Source organism: Orcinus orca, chromosome 4, assembly GCF_937001465.1.
Source record: "Orcinus orca chromosome 4, mOrcOrc1.1, whole genome shotgun sequence".
In the NCBI taxonomy this organism is placed as follows: domain Eukaryota; kingdom Metazoa; phylum Chordata; class Mammalia; order Artiodactyla; family Delphinidae; genus Orcinus; species Orcinus orca.
The window spans coordinates 52,207,692-52,226,962 of NC_064562.1; the positions used below are offsets into that span (position 1 = coordinate 52,207,692).

The following is a 19,271-nucleotide window of genomic DNA, read 5'->3' on the forward strand; positions in this document are numbered from 1 at the left end:
TTTAATTAGATTTTAATTAAATTCCTTAAAAGTCTAGAAGGAAGTATTTTTCTCTGTGTTTTAGTCACATCCTTTTAGGCACTAGGCTGGCTTACTGGCTTGAAGATTGAAAACTGAACTCTCTTCTATATGTGGCCTTTAAAACATATACATACTCTCTTTCATATACACACACTCTCTCTGTCACACACACACACACACACATACACACACACACGCTCTCAAACATGGAAGAAACAGAGAGGCAAAGTTTGGAGAAAGTCAGAGAAAACAGTAAGGAAAGAAGTCAAGAGAGCCATTGAATATGAAAACAAGAGAGAAACAGGGTCAAGTGAGAGTTGTCCAGGAAAGATACAAAGCATCATCTTTGAAAGGGATGTTGTGGGCACTGATTATATAATATCTGCAGAAGTGTTCTGGTCTCCTGAGAGATGGGCACTCGATCAATACAAAGTATTATGTATGGGTTCTGTCTTTATAACTGAGAGATTGATATTCTTTGGTAAGATTCCATATCCAGTGTAGAAGGAACACAATTACAAGTCTGAAACAGCACTTTCCCCTTTTTCTCTAACACAAAAGTCTTCTTCCAGTGTGTGACCTTCCATGCAAAACAGCTCATTTTTAAAGCTTAGTTCCAGTCTCTTAAAGATCCTTGGTTACAAACCATGGGAAAGGATATCATGTGACAGAGGCACGGTCCTTTCTAAGTGACACGGGAAGTGTCCTGCTACAGTCACCCTCAGTGAAGGGAACACAGCACCATCTGGTAGTCAGAAGAATTCATAATCGTACTAGAAACAAAGAGAGGATACTACGCTATCACTTTGCAACTTCGCTCACTTTCCCTTGTGAAAATATTTCAAGGTGACAATTAATGGACATAACAGTCAAATTCCTGAGAAGGTTTGAAAAGTATGTTGCACTTTAAGTGCACTTAAGTTTAAAAGAAAAAAGAAAAGGAAAAAAAGCTGACTAGAGTACAGAAAATGTTTTTCTTGTCCCTCTACCATCACTGACTATTAAATATGTGTTCAGACTAGGCTTGCTGAGTGGTGGGAGACATCATTTATGAATATTATTAGAGTGTATAATATGCAAATGATTTGAAATACTAAGCCACTTACTGCGTCAGTAGAAGAAACAGTTGGCAAATCTTCAGGAGCCAATGTGGTATCATTTGACATGGAGATATTAACTGTAAGCAAAAGACCATTTTTTACTGTAAAAATAAAATTAAAGTGACCTATATGCATATTTAGGAATCTAAACAGGCAGGCTTAGGCATTAAAAAAAAGGTCTTCAATAACAACATAAAGGCACAATAAGTTTTTCTTTATTATAACTGTATTCACCTTTCACCTACATAAAACAACCAAAAATTTGGATGTCTCTTGTGCTCTAATCTGATAAGAAACAACGACAAATATTTAAGGAGATGATATTGTACTGTTTCAGGTTTAAAAACAAAAACCCAACACTTCTATGTTACTAAAAGGCACTCAATATATTTTGCCTAGTGGAAGAAATGGCTGTTAATAAGTGAGGAAGTTGATCACCGGCTTCACGCACAGTCAAATCTCATGAATTGAAGCTTTACTAATTAAGAATCAGCTGATTTTGGAACTTTGGAATTCATATGAGAGTATATCTTTGCAAAATGTGTGAAAACAAAAAAGTGCTAAATAATAAATTATATATAATGTATTATTATAATGATCATGAATATTTAATCTAATTTTTAAATTATTTTCATACAGTTTGGCATCCTTTGTAGATTTATGAAGATGTCACTTGCAGAAGAACCTAGTTTATTTATTAAACCAACCCTCCTCTTTGAAATATTTCATTGCTTCCTTTCTACTTATGAGTCTAAAATTAAAACACAGGATTTAAAAAGTATTCTATAATTACAAGATTTTTCTTTATCGGATAAGCTCTTTTCCTATTATTTGAAGCTTTATGTATTAGAAAATAAATTGTTATGCAGAGACTATCCCTCATTTATGGAAATATTATGAAACAACACTTACCCAGTTTTTGTCTTTGAGGCTCACAAAGTTCATTTAACATCCAAATTGCTAATTATTGTTTGGTCCCAGAGTGCCCCCCAACCCGGCCCCCAGACCTCTAGCCTGTCTTCTTAGTTTGCCATGTTTTAGGTCTCACTTATATAAACTTCTAAGAAGAAACAAACAGGTTTATTTGACTGTTTCAATTTAGAATATAAGATGCCTGAGGGAAGAAGAAAAGGGGCATGGCTTGTTCACTGCTTTTTCCCAGAATCTGCCCAGTCTGGCACTTAACTAACAGAAACTCAAAAATATTTGTTAATTATTCAACCTTAAAAAAGAAGGAGGGCTTCCCTGGTGGCACAGCGGTTGAGAGTCCGCCTGCCGATGCACGGGACACGGGTTCGTGCCCCGGTCTGGGAAGATCCCACATGCTGTGGAGCGGCTGGGCCCGTGAGCCATGGTCACTGAGCCTGCGTTCCGCAACAGGAGAAGCCACAACAGTGAGAGGCCAGCGTACCGCAAAAAAAAAAAAAAAAAAAAAAAAGAAGGAAATCCTGCCACTTGCAAAAGCATGGATGAACCTGGAAGACATTATGCTACGTGATATAAGTCAGACATGGAAAGCCAAACACTGCATGGTATCATTTATAGATGGAATCTTAGAAAAAAAAAAAAAGTCTGGTGGTTGCCAGGGGTTGGGTGGTGGGGAAAATAGAGAGTCGGTAAAAGGGTACAAATTTTCAGTTGTAAGAGAACTAAGGTCTGAGGATCGAATTATAACATGGTGACTGCAGTTGATAATACTATACCATAGAACTGAAATTTCCTAAGAGAGTAAAACTTAAGTGTTCTCACCAAATAAAACAAAATAAATATGTGAGGTGATGGATATGTTAATTAAATTAGTGGGAATCCCTTCACAATGTATACACATAAGGAGATCATCATGTTGTACGCTTTAAATATAATTTTATTTGTCAATTATACTTCAATAAAGCTGAAAGACAATTGTTTACTGTCAGTAAGAGAAGCTAGGAAAGGGGTCATTCAATGACTACAAATGAATGACAGCAGATAAAGGCGAAAGAATTGAAATAAGGAAAACCAAAGGGGAGAAAATACTTAGCTTTGGTCCTAGTTTTTTGCAATCCATTCTGATCTTTGAAGGCTCTGGAATTGTTAAACTTTTAACCTCTTGCTAGCTGCCGCCAGGGCTTCCCTAATTCATCGGTAAAACAAGCACACGTGCAGACTCTATTTTCTCATTCTTTGTGTTTCATTATAGGTCACAGAAAGAATCAAAATAGGATAAAGGATGCTTGGCCCAAAGAGTAAGACAAAACATAAATCCCTGAAGGAAGAAGATGTTAGTAAATTATTAGTAGTAAAACCTAGAATCTTATTTCTATTTTGTTCTAAAAAGCTTAAAGTACATTTTCTTACATTATTCCATTTGTTCATTTTACAACATATAAGAGCACAAAACAGGTATAGTGTTTTGTTTTGTTTTTTTTACCGGTACGCGGGCCTCTCACTGTTGTGGCCTCTTCCATTGCGGAGCACAGGCTCCGGACGCGCAGGCTCAGCGGCCATGGCTCACGGGCCCAGCCGCTTCGCGGCATGTGGGATCTTCCCGAACCGGGGCACGAACCCGTGTCTCCTGCATCGGCAGGCGGACTCTCAACCACTGCGCCACCAGGGAAGCCCCAGGTATACTTTTATACCCGTTTTATGTTGGATGGGACTCTGAGGCAAGATATGCCAGGTTTCTTGCCCAGGATTAGAGTCAACCAGAAGTAGAGCTGGTACCAAAACCTTGTCCATCATTCTTCCTTTTCCTACCCAATATTTCTATTCATCAAAATCAAGATGATTTATGCGGCCACAGAATTCAAGGTGGGAGATAACGATTCACCAATGTTCGATGATGTGGATCTCTCTACTGTAAATAGAAATGTCTGACCTGTCTAAGCATTTGAAGGAAAACAGCACATGAGAAATCAAAGGCACTATTTAGAGGGTGTCTGGGAAGCTGCCTTTCCTGAGCTAGATTCTTTGATGCAATTTTATGAGCTTCCTGTCGTAACAGAGTGAAGGTCTTTTTGCAACACACTTTTCTGCCTAGTGTGAAACAAGTAGTGAGGGGGGAGGAGGAAGGTATTCCAGGCTCTTTCCTTGTGAAATGAATGACAGATAATAAAGACCACGAGTTCCAATCTGAACTTTTAGTAACCACTCTCGAGTTCTGGATACATGTCAATTTGCTCATCCAAGTTTCTTTCATCTTTTCAGTATGCCTCTGAGACAAGCTATGCACATTGGCTCTCAAAATCCCAAAAGACCAGTATCAAAACAAAAGTAAGAAGTATATACTTTTCCTACTTATTTTAATAAGTAGCTGCTTCAAGAGAAAGACTTCCAAATAAATATATAAACAAGCACTTCTATAAATAGACATATTGGCAGGATATGGCAGAGCCCATAAATAAGATTAAAAGTAAATTTCTTTAAGCTCATAGAAGAGAGAATGATCAATTCCAACTGGAAACTTGATCTACAAGAGCCCTTGGTCACCACTTGGATCCAGACACATACAATGCAAATATTTTGTCAACCAACTGCAGAATGATCTTGTGTGTAGAATCTGTAATATCCTTAATTAGGATTCTGGAACGGTGAAATGGAAAAGCCAAAACACACTGCACTCTGTGTCTTCACTATTTGCTTAGCACCATGGCTTATGAAGAAAAGAAACATTTTGCTCTAGGAACCTGGTTAATTTAGAATGAGCCAACTGTCACTGGGACAGCCTGTGTCCCATACTTGGTTTCAGGTAATTTACACAGGTTGATCATTTTACATTCCTTGGATTTTCACGGCTTGATCCTCCTTTCTGTGTATCAAATTCTAGCTGATCCTCTGGAATGGAGGAATGAACACAGTACTAGATGTTTAAAAATGTGTCTGTCATACCGATGGTCAACAGGCATGTGAAAAGAGCTCAACATCACTAATTATTAGAGAAATGCAAATCAAAACTACAGTGAGGTACCACCTCACACTGGTCAGAATGGCCGTCATTAAAAAGTCTACAAGTAACAAATGCTGGAGAGGGTGTGGAGAAAAGGGAACCTTCCTACACTGTTGGTGGGAGTGTAAATTGGTGCAGCCACTATGCAAAACATTTTGGAGGCTCCTCAAATAGCTAAAAATAGAGTTGGCATATGACCCTGCAATCCCACTCCTGGGAAAATATCCGGACAAAACTATAATTCAAAAATATACATGCACCCCAATGTTCATTGCAGCACTATTTACAATAGTCAGGACATGGAAAAACCTAAATGTTCATTGATAGATGAATGGATAAAGAAGATGTGGTACAGGGCTTCCCTGGTGGCACAGTGGTTGAGAGTCCGCCTGCCGATGCAGGGGGCACGGGTTCGTGCCCCAGTCCGGGAAGATCCCACATGCCGCGGAGCGGCTAGGCCCGTGAGCCATGGCCGCTGAGCCTGTGCGTCTGGAGTCTGTGCTCTGCAGCGGGGGAGGCCACAGCAGTGAGAGGCCCGCGTATGGCAAAAAAAAAAAAAAAAAGATGTGGTACATATATACAATGGAATACTACTCAGCCATAAAAAAGAATGAAATAATGCCATTTGCTGCAGCAAGAATGGACCTAAAGATTATCATACTAAGTGAAGTAAGTCAGAAAGAGAAAAGACAAATACCATATGATATCACTTATATGTGGAATCTAAAATATGACACAAATTAACTTACTTATGAAACAGAAACAGACTCACAGACACAGAGAACAGACTTGTGGTTGAGAAGGGAGAGGGGGAGTGGGGGAGGGAAGGCTCAGGAGTTTGGGATTAGCAGATGCAAACTATTATATAGAGAATGGATAAGCAACAAGGTCCAACTGTATAGCACAGGGAACTATACTCAATATCCATAATGGAAAAGAATATGAAAAAGAATGTATATGTATGTATAACAGAACCACTTTGCTGTACAGGAGAAATTAACACAACATTGTAAATCAATTGTCAATAAAATAAATACTAAAAAAAGAAAAAAATGTGTCTGTGACTTTTCCACCTTAAGCTGGCTTTTAGTCTTTGTGTTTAATGAGAGATCTAGAGAAAGAACAAGCTGCAGGAGCTACGAGGAGAAAAAGGAGGTGATATACACACATCAATGATATAAACCTCCTACGTAGAGCATATCAACTGTACTGTTTAAGGCTGTTCTTCTTTATCCTCTAGTGACCTGGCACCAGGAACTACCCCATGAATCCTCCGCTTTACACGTTAGCAGAAATGGTACCATCAGGAATAGGCACCAAAGCTCACTTGAGGCTAACAGGTCAAGTAGAAGCAACAACCGGCCAACGAGGCAGATTTGCCTGCTCTGAAGCACCATCACCTCACAGTATAGAGAAAGGAGTCCCAGGAGAACTGCGCTGGAATGCTGGCTGCTCCACCTTCTGAAGCACAGTGGCCCCAACTCCCTTGCCACATAAACTTGAGAACATTACCTCACTCCTCTTGACCACAGGTTCCGCAATGGTGAGATTGGATTTGATAGCATCCACCTCATAAGGTTACCGTGCAGATTAAATAAGGCAATACAGGCAAAACTGCTAGCACAGTGCCCAGTACCAGGTAAACTCTAAATAAATATAGCTAAGATTACTATTAGCTTCACCACCCAAAGATACATATATATTATTAAAATATTATATATATTAAAATATAGTTTATTAAAATCCAGTAGTAAACTGTCTGGCATTTGGATGGTGCTTAATAAATGTTAGTCAAATCTGAATTTATACCTTCAACATAGCTTCTTAGGATGGAACTGATTAACCTGCTCTGAATAAGAAAAAATTTAAGAGTATTCTCCATGATAATAAACCTTTAATGTTTTATTCCATTCTATGTAAGCAACATCTTAAGGCAACTAAGTAACTGGAAAATAAATACAGAATAAAATTTAGAGTGTCTGGCCTGCATGGTCATGTCAGATGTATTTAAGGATTCTGGATAACTTGAGCACACGAGTGTCTCTTGATAAAGTCAAATATTTATGCTTTAAGTTTCCAGATCAATAAAAGGACAAAAATGGCTTTTGTAGGGATGACAAAGTGAAGGAGGAAAACTTTGGAAGAAGTAGCTCTTGGGAAATTACCTGCCACGATCTCAGCCTTAAGTCTTAAAACAAGCAAAATTAATAGGAAGTTTTTACTCACTATTTCTTGTTATTATCCTTTTTGTTTTCCTAAGTATGTTTACCAAAACTTCATGCTTGAGATTTCCACTGTCATTAGACAAGTTCAAGGTAAGATGTTCTTTAATCTGTGAACACTCTATTCACATGCTCACCTATGATGCTGCACTGGAGCTGAGCTACGATCTGGTAATAAGCTGGATATATTTAGCCACTACTTTCACAAAAACTTCTCTTCTATACCCACCCATCATTACACTTAGGATGTGCATAGACATTATTCTCGGGGACATTTTCCAAATCTGGGTTTTATTCAAACCCAAAGCTAGAGAATTACCCAGGTCTGGTAATTATCCAGATACACTGCTTCTCCTTTTCTGATTCCTGCAAGCTTTATACAGAAACTGCTAAAACATAGGTTAGGTCAATAAAAGGAAACTAAAATGATGGGTCTTTCAAATATCCATGGTTATCTCAAAAGACCATGTTACCATGAATGACAAAATGTCAGCTGTGCTGGTAAAGTATCTTGGCAAATGCAAGCCTAAGCAGTGCTACAGCAGAAGGCCTTGCACCTCCTGTTCAACCCTCGGTCTATGACTTAAACCCACTGTATAAGCAAAAGAGGGAATGACAAAATAAAAATAAAACTGCATAGAATATGATGCAGGTCATGGAAGATGAATTAGGGTTATCTTTTATGTCCTAATTTTCTTTTAATGGGCTAATTATGAAGCACATATTGACTATAATATGGGACCACAGGAGACACGATCCAGCAGTTCTTTTTAATGGTTATGACATACTGGTGCATAGAATTTATTAAGATAATAGAAAAATTATATAAAAAAAAAGGTAACGAAATTCCACTCTAGTGATGATAGTTTTAAAGCATTTGGAAGCCTCCTCATGCTGTAAAATATAACCAAGGTGTGGAAATGGAAGCCATGCTTACTTCCAATCACTTGACTTGGTCTGACAGTTTCATGCCAGGAAAAAGGCCATGTTTTACTTAGAGATACTACAGACAGTGATGCACTCGGTGCCTGAGAAAGGCTTTATTCTTCTTAATCATTCATCCATTACTAAGCATGTTCTCCCTGGAACAGTCAACACTGAATCGATAAGATATACCCCTGCTGTTAAGAGTATAGTGTCTATCCCCTTGAGGCAATTTTCCTTGCTTTTCTAATGTGTTTATCATATTTAGCAAGCCTTTTTCCCCTCCAGATACAAAACCAACACCTGGTCAGAAAATTTATTTTGACCCTTTCCAAAATATTAACAATGCCCTTGAGTGTATAGTCATTGCAACCCTGACATATTAGGCAAATGAACAAAGGTACTAGGGTAGAAATTTACTTATAAAGTCTAGGTCAAATGAATTTCTGACCTTATTCATTCAAAAAGTAATTAACACTAATTAAAAAGCAACTCACTTTATAAAAAGCAGTGTGTACGTGTATGTACATGCATGTGTAAGTGTGTGGTGTGTGTTCTGCTTCATTGCAAGTAGCACAATTCTTAAAAAGCAATGAACTGCACCCTCAAATTTTTGTTGATAGCAGAAGGGGAAGAAGAAAAGGCAGGAGAAGGAAGAGAAGGAGAGGGGGAAAGAGAAGGAGGAAAGTCTACGTCCTGTTCCCTATTTACAGAATTCTAGCATTAATGTTTTTTTTTTCTGCGGTACGCGGGTATCTCACTGCTGCGGCCTCTCCCATTGCAGAGCACAGGATCCGGACGTGCAGGCTCAGCGGCCATGGCTCACGGGCCCAGCCACTCTGCGGCATGTGGGATCTTCCCGGACCGGGGCACGAACCCACGTCCCCTGCATCAGCAGGCGGACTCTCAACCACTGTGCCACCAGGGAAGCCTGCATTAATGTTTTTGAATGAATTACGTAGATAGACTCTTCTTAGAAGAACTAGGTATCTCACCTCTGGGACTTTAAAGCCTTTTTCTACATGACTGTGTACAGTGTACAACACTTTTGTAGTCTTGAGATTCAGGGGTATAGTATTAAATGATCTAACTATGATACACTGAACTCCTTAACATTTTCCCTTTAAATACCACTTCAATGTTTCATATTTATCTACAACAGTACCTTAGTTTTTGCTTGTTTGTTGGTAAGCTTACAGTGAAGCCTAGTCAATATCTTTTCCTAGGAAAATTTAAAATTTAAATTGAATTTTAAAATGGAAATTTAAATTTAACTTCCGTTTCTAGGGAAGTTAAACGTGTGAACCCCTTTAAAAGAATACAACTAAAAGATTTAACTGCTGGGGCATCTTTTGTGGGACAGTGAGAAATGAGAGAAGCAACAAATTTTTACTATTAGGTGCCAAACAATTTTACATATCCTATTTCATTTACTCCTTAGAGTAACCTCTAAGAGTAGGTACAATTACTAACCCAGCTCACAGATTATAAAACAATGACATTAGGAAATCAGCCTGGCCCAAGGTCACACTGCTAACTAGAGCTAAAATTCAAACTCAGTTTCCTTTACTCCAAAGAATTTATGGTTTATATTTTATCACACTAACAGTTTTCTAAATTGGGATGTTGGTGATGAATGAAATATTGTGAATTGTCCTTCAACTGGATATTGTTCAGTTTTCATTCTGGGCTTTTGAACTGAATCATCTTCTTTCCTATATACCCTCTGCTATGTAACCATCAAGGCATAGTGGGAAATAGAACATCTATTACCTCTATTAATACATTAATTAATAACTATCCTATTTCTAGGAAAAGAGAATGCTAGCACAAAAACCAGGTGCTAATAAGAACCTGACTGATATGTCAAATTTCATGGCTAACTTTCCTAGCAATTGCAACTGAGCTTCCTTAGTTCTTCAATAAATGAGAACCTGGGTGTATGACGGGTTACTGAGCAGCAGATGGGGGCAGGAGGAAGGGACGAAAAGGTGCATTAAGAAAAGGAAACTCAGGAGATGATGAAGTTTTATGAAAGCAAGTAAGAACAAGAAAGATCAGGAAGGGGGGAAGAAGAGTTGTCTTCACAAAGCACCAAAAAAGCCACAATATTATTGTGGCCATGGATATAGTTTTCTTAGAGATTAAGTGACCCCTATTTCCTTTCCTGTAAAATCATTCCTCAGTTTGCAGGATCATGACTCCATCTGCGCAGTTGCTGGTTCATCCTTATATACTGTCCCAGTGTTGAAAAACAAGTCATCCGCCAGTTTAAATATTATTGGCTCATTGATTGAATTCTTTTACTAGGAGTGCATGTTGCGATGAAAGACCAGTCTTTTATTGTTTTTAGAACACTTACTCTAGCTGTATATACAACTGTATTATTCTCTCACTATTGGTTTTCAGTTTGTTGTTATGAAGAACTAAATTTATGGTGGGTCTATGCAGTCTTCTATCAAAAAGTATTAAGGTTATGGGAGAAATACATGATCATTCATCTTAAAAAGGGTTTTGTAAAACATGAGATTGTCCTGAAAATGCAAATAACCATTTGCCTTTTTCCATACCAGAAACAGATCTCATCTCCATGGATTAAATAATCGCTCACATTCACGTACATATCTTCCATGAGTGCCACTCGTCTGAACGACTCTAAAACTAAGGGGTGCAACCAACCATCTTGCTGCAGAATGAGCCAGTTGCCCAACAACATTTGCTTAGAATGGAGGATGATGAAGACTGGTTTGCTTCTCCTGTCATTCATACTTATGAACCCTAAATTTTAATAAATAACAACAGCAATAATAATGGTTGTTATATGGTTAACATTTAATTACTTACTAGAAACTGTCCTAAATGCTTTGTCTGTAAGACCTCATTTTTTTCTTCAAAACAATTCTTTAAGGAAGATACTATTATTAACCCCATTTTATAGGTAAGGAAGATGAGGCAAAGTTTCCTTGGGTAAAGGAACTTGCCCAAAGTCACGTACTGGACATTAGCCAAGAGCGACTTGAATACAAGATTTTCTGACTTCAAAGCCCTGCTACGCTGCTTTATTGGTAACCCCTAGAGTTAGTGGAATGGTCAGAATCCTTCCAAGACAGCTCCTAGCTATTTAGGACAGACTTTTTATACAACCTAGGGAAAACAGGTCAAAGGAAAAGTTATCTATCACCCCCTCAGCCAGCACTTGCTATGCATGGGTAAAATCGGTTCAAGCCTCAATATCACTTTCTCAAGAAAACAGAAATCCTTCTTGGAAGGAAAATCACATGTAAAATTTTTGTTGTACTTTTCACAATGAAAACGCATTCAGATATGTCTTCCCTGGTTTCAAATTACCTTCTCTGCCAGCATCCAATTAAAACAATGAATGCAAGTTGCCAATAGCCTCAGGTAGGTGTGGGGCTGACACTAGGGAGATCTTTGTGACAGGTGTGCTGACAAAGTCCTCATTTGGTTCATGAACACTTTAAACCTCCAAACAGCTCGTAGTATATTTTTTCCTCTAGAAAGTCTTAACGTATGATTACTCAGAATGCCTAAGAAGTCAGCACACAGACTTTTCCACAAATAAATATATAGATAGATAGAAACAAATAAATAAAAAGGAAAGTTCAAAATCCCACAATTAAATATGTCTGTGATCCGATATTTTGAATGTGTGTAGTTTGGACTTCCCCCGCAACGTCCAGGATGCACGGTTAGAGGGAGTTTTACCCCCTTCTCTCCCAGGAAGAGTTCTAGGAGTTGTGTAATGGCAACACATTTTCTGAGTCTCTCTGGGGAGGATATTTAATTGGTTCTAATCATATCTGTCACGTATTAAGTGCTTACTCTCTTCCAAACACTTCTTAAATTCTGAAATATTTCTAATCAGTATACATCTTAACAATAATAGGTCTTTATATCTACGGCAACCATGTTGCCTGAATCTTCAAATTTCCACTTTTTACCTGTCTCTGCTTGCTTTTAATAAGCATGGGATTTATTTTAATGTGAGCTGATTTTCCTTAAGCAAGACAAAAAGAATCCATAAGTGCAAAACCCAACAATGCCCTATCTTTTCACCAGTGTCACTGACTGACCCATTTTTAGGGAGATACTGTTCTCTTTCCTCTCACCTCTCAAGATGCATATGGGTCTTATAAGACTTCTCCACCAAAGTGGCAGAGAAGGTGGCAGATATACCAGCAAAATAGCCAGGAGTCATCTGACACAGCCTGCACAAGCATTAAAATTCTTCATAGTTCTTGTTGAGCTTTTGAATTAAGCATCTTGCATTCTAGTCTATAACAAAACCATGTTTGTTTTACTGTAAACGGTAAGTGGTTTTTCCTTAGAATGTATAGATAAATGGCTGTTACATGAATGTGCCCTATGTTTAAGCCCAGGTTTACACAGCCCTCAATACGCTGCTGTGCTTCTGCTGCTACAAGACCTTAGTCAAAAAGTATATCAATTTTTATTTTAAGGGACGATGACCTGTAGCTAATGTTACAACTAGGGATCACGAGCACTATTAGCATTTAATTGTCTGACACAAATGTCTACCCCTCATTCTACCAAAGCAGATGTAAAGCAACTTTCCCCAAAGTAAATCTTTTTTTCCCCAAATGCCTTCCATATTATAAAGTGATAATGAATTACTCCAAGAAAAAATTCCAAAGACCAAATTGAGCACTGTTCTGTGATAAGGTTCTGAGGCTGACTCAGGTTTAGCAAGATGGATGTTAAAGTGCTAAGATGTATAGAATCATATTCCTTACCAACAAGTTAATTTTATGTCTTTCCTAACCCTAGAATATAAATCTTCTCCAAGAACATAATATTCCTTCTTTTATTTCTTTCTTTTGTTTCTTCCTTTCCTTTCCTTTCTTATTTACGTTGTCTAGCCCAGATGAACCATAAAGCTCTACTTTAACACTAGGTGGCTCTAGTCTGAATTTCTTTCTTAATTTCATGCTTCAAATTATATAAAGTGAATTAGTATCTTGCTTCTTCTATAAGTTTAAGATAATCTATTTAGAATTTACTTAAGGAAGAGATCGCTACAGCAATAAAGAAGCAGCAAAATAAGGAACAGAAGTTCAGAGGACTAGGTTGGTATGGTCCTTAATATGTGATATAGATAGCTGGTTTCCTCACCTATCAGAGAAGATCAAGAATAACGTACACAAAATTTCCTTGCAAATACTGTAGCTTGAGTTAGTTTCAAAGCACTGAGCTAATTATGTTCACATTCCAGAGCTCCTGATTTCACTTCCTGGTTGAATCACATGGCTAAGATACCTCAGGCGATGAGACTATAAATTCAGCAGGATGATTTCTCAGAGAAAATAAAACCCTTTCCTGAGTATCGGGATACCATGTTGAAAGTTTGCATGCATGGAGCCTACGGCTTCCTCCAAACACAGGGTAAGCAGAAATACCATAAGCATGCTGTCCTCACCTGGGTTGGGAGGCATACAAACACAGGAAAATTGAGTATTGTAGCCCACTTTGAAGTTGGAGTTGATGGGGTAGTAATCAGCTAGCTTGATCATCTTCTTGAAAGCATCATAGATAAAGATGAAACTAATCAGAGAAGAGAAGCCCTCTTCAGTGAAGCGAGTGAAGTACTGAACCAAGAAGCTGGCATCAGTGGCCACCAAAATGAGACACATGAAGGCTGACCACAGGCCAATCCAAAGGCGAAACTCCAAGTAGTCAAAATTATGGTCCCTGGAAAGAAGGCAGAAAGGCATTTAGACTCCTCCTCCAAGGAACACAAAGAATAACACAAAACTACCAAATGACTATAGAATGATTGTTAAAAATACAAGATCTCTTTTAGCCACTATATATAAAGCTCATTCTTGATTTTATCCAGAAAGTATTACCTTTAAGGATTTGGTCTAGTGACATTAGGCTACCACTAAGAAATAATTCCAGAAGTTTGAGAAAAGTACATCAAAAGTAGTCATAACATTTGAATGTAAATAACTCATTAATTTTCTTCTTGTATTCATCCTTTTATCATTATACAGTGTCCTTTTTTACCTTTCTTTATGGCCTTTGTTTTAAAGTCTATTTTGTCTGATATGAGTATAGTGACCTCTGCTTTCTTGTCATTTCTGTTTGCATGAAATATCTTTTTCCATCCCCTCATTTAATTTTCTCATTCAAAACGGACAATCCCTGCCTTTAAAGAATTTACAGAATAAACAATTTGAAAGCATAACACTGGTACCCAGCATGTGCTCAATAAATATTTGTGGGCTTTCTGCTTAAGGAAGATGCTAAGATAAATATGTTCTCTGTCCCCAAGTCATCGAAGTCTACTGAGGAAGACAAACTGATAAACATAATCACACTATAAAATACTAAGTGACACCTAAAGTTCCCACAGAGTGTCACAGAAGAAGCAGTAACTAATTCGGGCTGGCGTGGGTTGGGGGACAGATAAAGTTGCAGAAAAAACTCAAGGTATTTAAGGATAAGCGGGAACTTTCTGGATAGACCAGGGAGGGCCAAGCCGGGAAGAGGAAAGAGTACTCAAAAAGGCAAATGGCATGAAACTGTGTGCAATGCTCCCTGTGGACCAAGTGCCACCAACACAGGGAGATGGGATCAGATATGTAGGCTGTAGTTAGATCAAGAGAGGCTGCATTGCCATGTTACCACTAGACACTACCACTCCTCTTGAAGCTCGCTCACAGGCATGATAACCTTCTGCTGAAGCTGTGTGTGAAGCACAGTTTTAGAATAGGTTGCCTCCATCTAAGTGGGCAATTTTTTTTCAATGCCCTTTCCATTTCTTACAAGTAAATTAGTTTAAGATTCACATTTAGGAAAAGATGGGTCAAGTGTTGACATTTTACCATTTCATATTGATTCTTTCAAAATTATGTGGAGAGTGTTTTAAAATAGTTTTTTTTCTCATCATTTGCAATGCAAAAGCAGTTACTGGTAATCTCATTTCTTGTGTGAGAAAAAAATAAATCAAGGATCATGCATACTTGAAGCTCGATGGCCTTGCTTTTAGACAATGAGTTTCTGATAACCGACAGCCACATGTTTTAATACTTTCCCAAAGACATCGTATCAACACTTTCATCATCAACATCCCAGCCTGGGCCACCAAGAAGTCTTTGATTGATTCTTATTAAGAACCTCCTTACTAATATCCATGCTTGTCCTGCTCAAAGCCATTTTCCACATCACAGCCAAAATGACCTTTTCAAATGTAAATCAAATGTCCCAGTTTAAAATCTTTTGGTGGCTTCTCCCTGCTCTTAGAATAAAATTCAAATTCTCTACCTAGCACAGTGCCCGGAGCATAGAAGGGTTCCAGTAAAGAGTTGGTAGATGAATTAAGCCATGCCTGCAGGTTACGACTTGACAGGGACAGTTACAGTACTGTCATTGGCTGATGAGCTATCACAGGTAACCAGACGATGACCAACTAAAAATTTTACTAAATATTAGAATTAAATTTGCTTAGAGTTCATGTGTCAACTTGACTAGGCCATAAGGTGCCCAGATATTGGGTCATACATTATTCTGGATGTTTAAGGGTGGTTTTGATAAGATTAACATTTAAATTGGTAGACTTGAGTAAAGCAGATTGTTCTCCATAATGAGGGTGGGCCTCATCCAGTCAGTTCTTCAACTGAATAGAACAAAAAGACCAGCTTCCTTCAAGCAAGAGAGGACTCTCCAGCAGGCAGACTGCTTTTGGACTTGATTTGTAGCAAAGGCTCTTCAAGCAGACAGCCTTGGAACTTGAACTGGAACATCAGTTCTCCTGGGTCTCCAGGCTCTGGGTCACCCTGCAGGTTTTGGACTTGCCAGCCCTCTATAACTGTGTGACCCAATTCTTTATAATAAATCTCTTATATATGTATACACACATCCTATTGGTTCTGTTTCTCTGGAGAATCCTGACTAATCGCCAACTGGTCAAATATGCCTCATTTTATAGATGAAGACACCAAGGCCAATGGAAACTAAGTCATTTATCCAATGCCAAGGCTTTTTTTTTTTTTTTTTCGGTACGCGGGCCTCTCACTGTTGTGGCCTCTCCCGCTGTGGAGCACAGGCTCCGGACGCGCAGGCTCAGCGGCCATGGCTCACAGGCGCAGCCGCTCCGCGGCATGTGGGATCTTCCCGGACCGGGGCACGAACCCGTGTCCCCTGCATGGGCAGGTGGACTCTCAACCACTGCGCCACCAGGGAAGCCCAATGCCAAGGCTTTAATGGCAGAGCTGGACCAGAAACCAAATCTCTGTACTCTTGGACTGCTCCTTTTAAAAATTCCAGCACGGTTCCTCCTGTCCAATTTATACTTAGCTCATGGTAGGGTGGGCCTTAAAGTCACTGTCCTCTGTTTCCTTCTCACCAAATCACACAAACTGGAATACATTACCAAAGCAGGAGATTAGTAACGCTTGGGTAGAAAGTTATCTTCTATAGATTTCCTGAAATCTTTCTGAAGACATCTTTGGCATTCCCTCACAGTTCCCTTTACGTCTGGAACCCCAGTATTTAATCTTATGCATGTCTTTCTGAGATAAGTAGACTCAAGAAAAAGCTAAATTCTAGGAATTTGAGATAATTTACATTATCACACAGTGAGTCAGAGCTCAGAAACAGTTTTATTACTTCTGAGCCAACAGACTTTTTCCTTAAAATAAAGTTTTAAACAATTATCTAGTTTTGCTTCCCTAACAAGATGAAAGTTAGAGCCATCTTAATTTGTTCTAAGAATGCTAATGGCTGGTTACAAAATTGATGTTTACAAACAGGATGAGAAATAAATCTAATCACCAGCTAATGGTCAGGAACACTATCAGTCTGAATACAAAGGGGCAACAAATGCATGTATAAACTTAAATCTTAGGACCTGAACAATATGCCAAAATAGCTCCTCTAAAATACTTCAATACTCCCAGACTGGCTCTGTAAGAATAACCCAAATAAAATCACTAATACCAATCACTCCATTAGGTAGGAAAGTGATATGTTTACAACAGCAAGAAGAAAGAGGAATAAAAGATGAGTAACTTCTTTAAACAAGCCAATCAACAGTAATGACTACAATAAAAGGCAATGTTACATCCAATAAGACTATCAGTCCCCTTGGTGCCAAGTTTAAATAGCAGTTAAGTTATAAAAAGTTACAAGCTCTAAAAAGGAAATGGTAGTAGAGACCAAAGAAGCTATAGTGAGTGAGAAGGAGAAAATGGGCGCATAGCCTTTTGGTAACACTCAGTGTTTCTAGAGATTGTAAGTGATAGTTTTGAGCAGCATAAACCCAAGAGTACAGACAAACTGAAGAACTCACATTTGAAGCATGCTTCAGAAAACAGCCACTGACAAATAAATATAAACTCCCTAAACTAAATGATTAAATCCAGGAACTGAATAGAAGAAAATCATAATTTGAAGGCCAAAAGTAAACTGTTCATAGAATATAAGAAAGAAATTATTAAATGACCAAATGACAATTATACAGGCTAAAATCCAACTTTAATTATGAAGTTTCTAAGTGGCTTAGAACACTGTTAAAACCTCCTTCATTCAGATCCTTCCTGAAGAAAAGGAAAAGGAATCTAATTCTCTATTATTGGGATAAACGTGTAAAAATAGTGCAAAAGAGACTGCAGAACTGGGGAAACAAAACTACGTGTTCTCTGCAAAGTTGTGAGCTATTCCTTCATTCTGTTACTAATTTTAAAAGGTGACAGCATATCATTCATATGCTTTATGATTCCCCAGTTTATAGGGCAAATATTAAAACCTGTATTCCAAGTCAGAGATAAATCTGTGGATTATGTAGAGTTACTGTTTGAGTCCACTGAACTCATAAAACAAGGATTTACCTATTTCTCCCAAAAAAAAAAAAAAGGTAAAATATGATGGGGGAAATCAGGGCAAAACATAGTAAAACAGTTTCTTTACTGAACGACTTCTCAGATCCCTCACTACGCTAAAGTGCAAAGTGAATGACCAAGAGGGGGATATAATATAATGTACAGCACTTCCCAGACTTACCGGGATCACAGAAGTTGTTTTTTCATGGGGTATCTAATGAAACTAGTAAATGATGAAACACACTTTGGGAAACAGTGATCTACACAAATACTCTGTGTCTGTATAAAATGTTAGCATTGCTGTTATGATATGCAAGCAAATGATATAGTATTGTGAATTAAAGAATAAGGTTTGCCACATAAGTGTCACATGTTGCCCAGTGATGGATTTAAAACACAGTTTCTCAAATGTTTCTTGTTGCTTTACAACCATTTGAAAATAAATCACTTGAAACTATGTTTAAGCTTCCAAATATGATGAAACAGAACGGAAAGTGAGAAAGGAACTTTCTTAGTGAAAGGAAATAATCTCTATCCTACAATCATCTAAAGCAAACCATGATGCAAACATTTTCTGTAGATTAAGGCTCTGATCACATCGCATCCAATAAATCTTTCTGCAAAGGTTGCACATGTTTGTTCCTGTTTATAGTACATGCCTGTTTAATCTTTCCACAAAGGCTTTCTTGTCTCCCAAAATATTTTCTTAAACATATATAAACTGTTTGACTCTTTCTATAAACTGACATGAGCAGAATTCTTTCCAATGGTCCTCTGAGAATTATGATGGAGTGATTTGTAGTAATGATCTACAGAAAACATAACACTATAAAATTTGGGACTTTAAATTCTTGGAAGACCCTTGCTTTTCTTTTCAACCCAGTTCTCAAAACACTCATTTCAAATTCTCATCCCCTCCTCTCTCTTGTGATCTTTTTTGATGGCACACACAGTTTCAAAGGCCATTATATGAATCTTTATGTCCATGAGGCATTAAGTAGGTAAGGACATTTCTAATATTAAAATCCTAGAAATGTATAACAATACAAGTATATTTAAATTCCAACAAGGAATGTTAGCAAGTCGTATGAAATTCTGCCATCTGTCTGGGTATTGAAATCTGCCAGTAAAGGCAATTCTCTCTCAGACATATTAAGTTCATTAGAAAGAGACCAGAATTCCCAATCTGATTTTGAAACTATTTGTGTGCTATTGT

The 19,271-nt window shown here is 38.0% G+C and overlaps 1 protein-coding gene and 1 long non-coding RNA gene across 9 annotated transcripts in view; one reads left to right on the forward strand and one right to left on the reverse strand.

Moving 5' to 3' along the window:
- Positions 1-19,271, forward strand: part of LOC125964348 (uncharacterized) — a 725,473-nt gene that overhangs the window by 317,493 nt on the left and 388,709 nt on the right. The gene's annotated exons all lie outside the window — the stretch shown is intronic.
- Positions 1-19,271, reverse strand: part of SLC4A4 (solute carrier family 4 member 4) — a 351,509-nt gene that overhangs the window by 66,236 nt on the left and 266,002 nt on the right. For all 8 annotated transcript variants that reach the window (XR_007477305.1, XM_033412501.2, XM_049709597.1 and 5 more), the window contains 2 exons: positions 13,651-13,922; positions 1,128-1,198 (listed from right to left, as the gene is read on the reverse strand). Coding sequence is in view for 7 of the 8 variants with exons in the window: in XM_033412501.2 (XP_033268392.1) it covers positions 1,128-1,198; positions 13,651-13,922 (343 nt within the window). In the remaining variant the exon portion in view is untranslated. The remainder of the gene's footprint in view (positions 1-1,127; positions 1,199-13,650; positions 13,923-19,271) is intronic.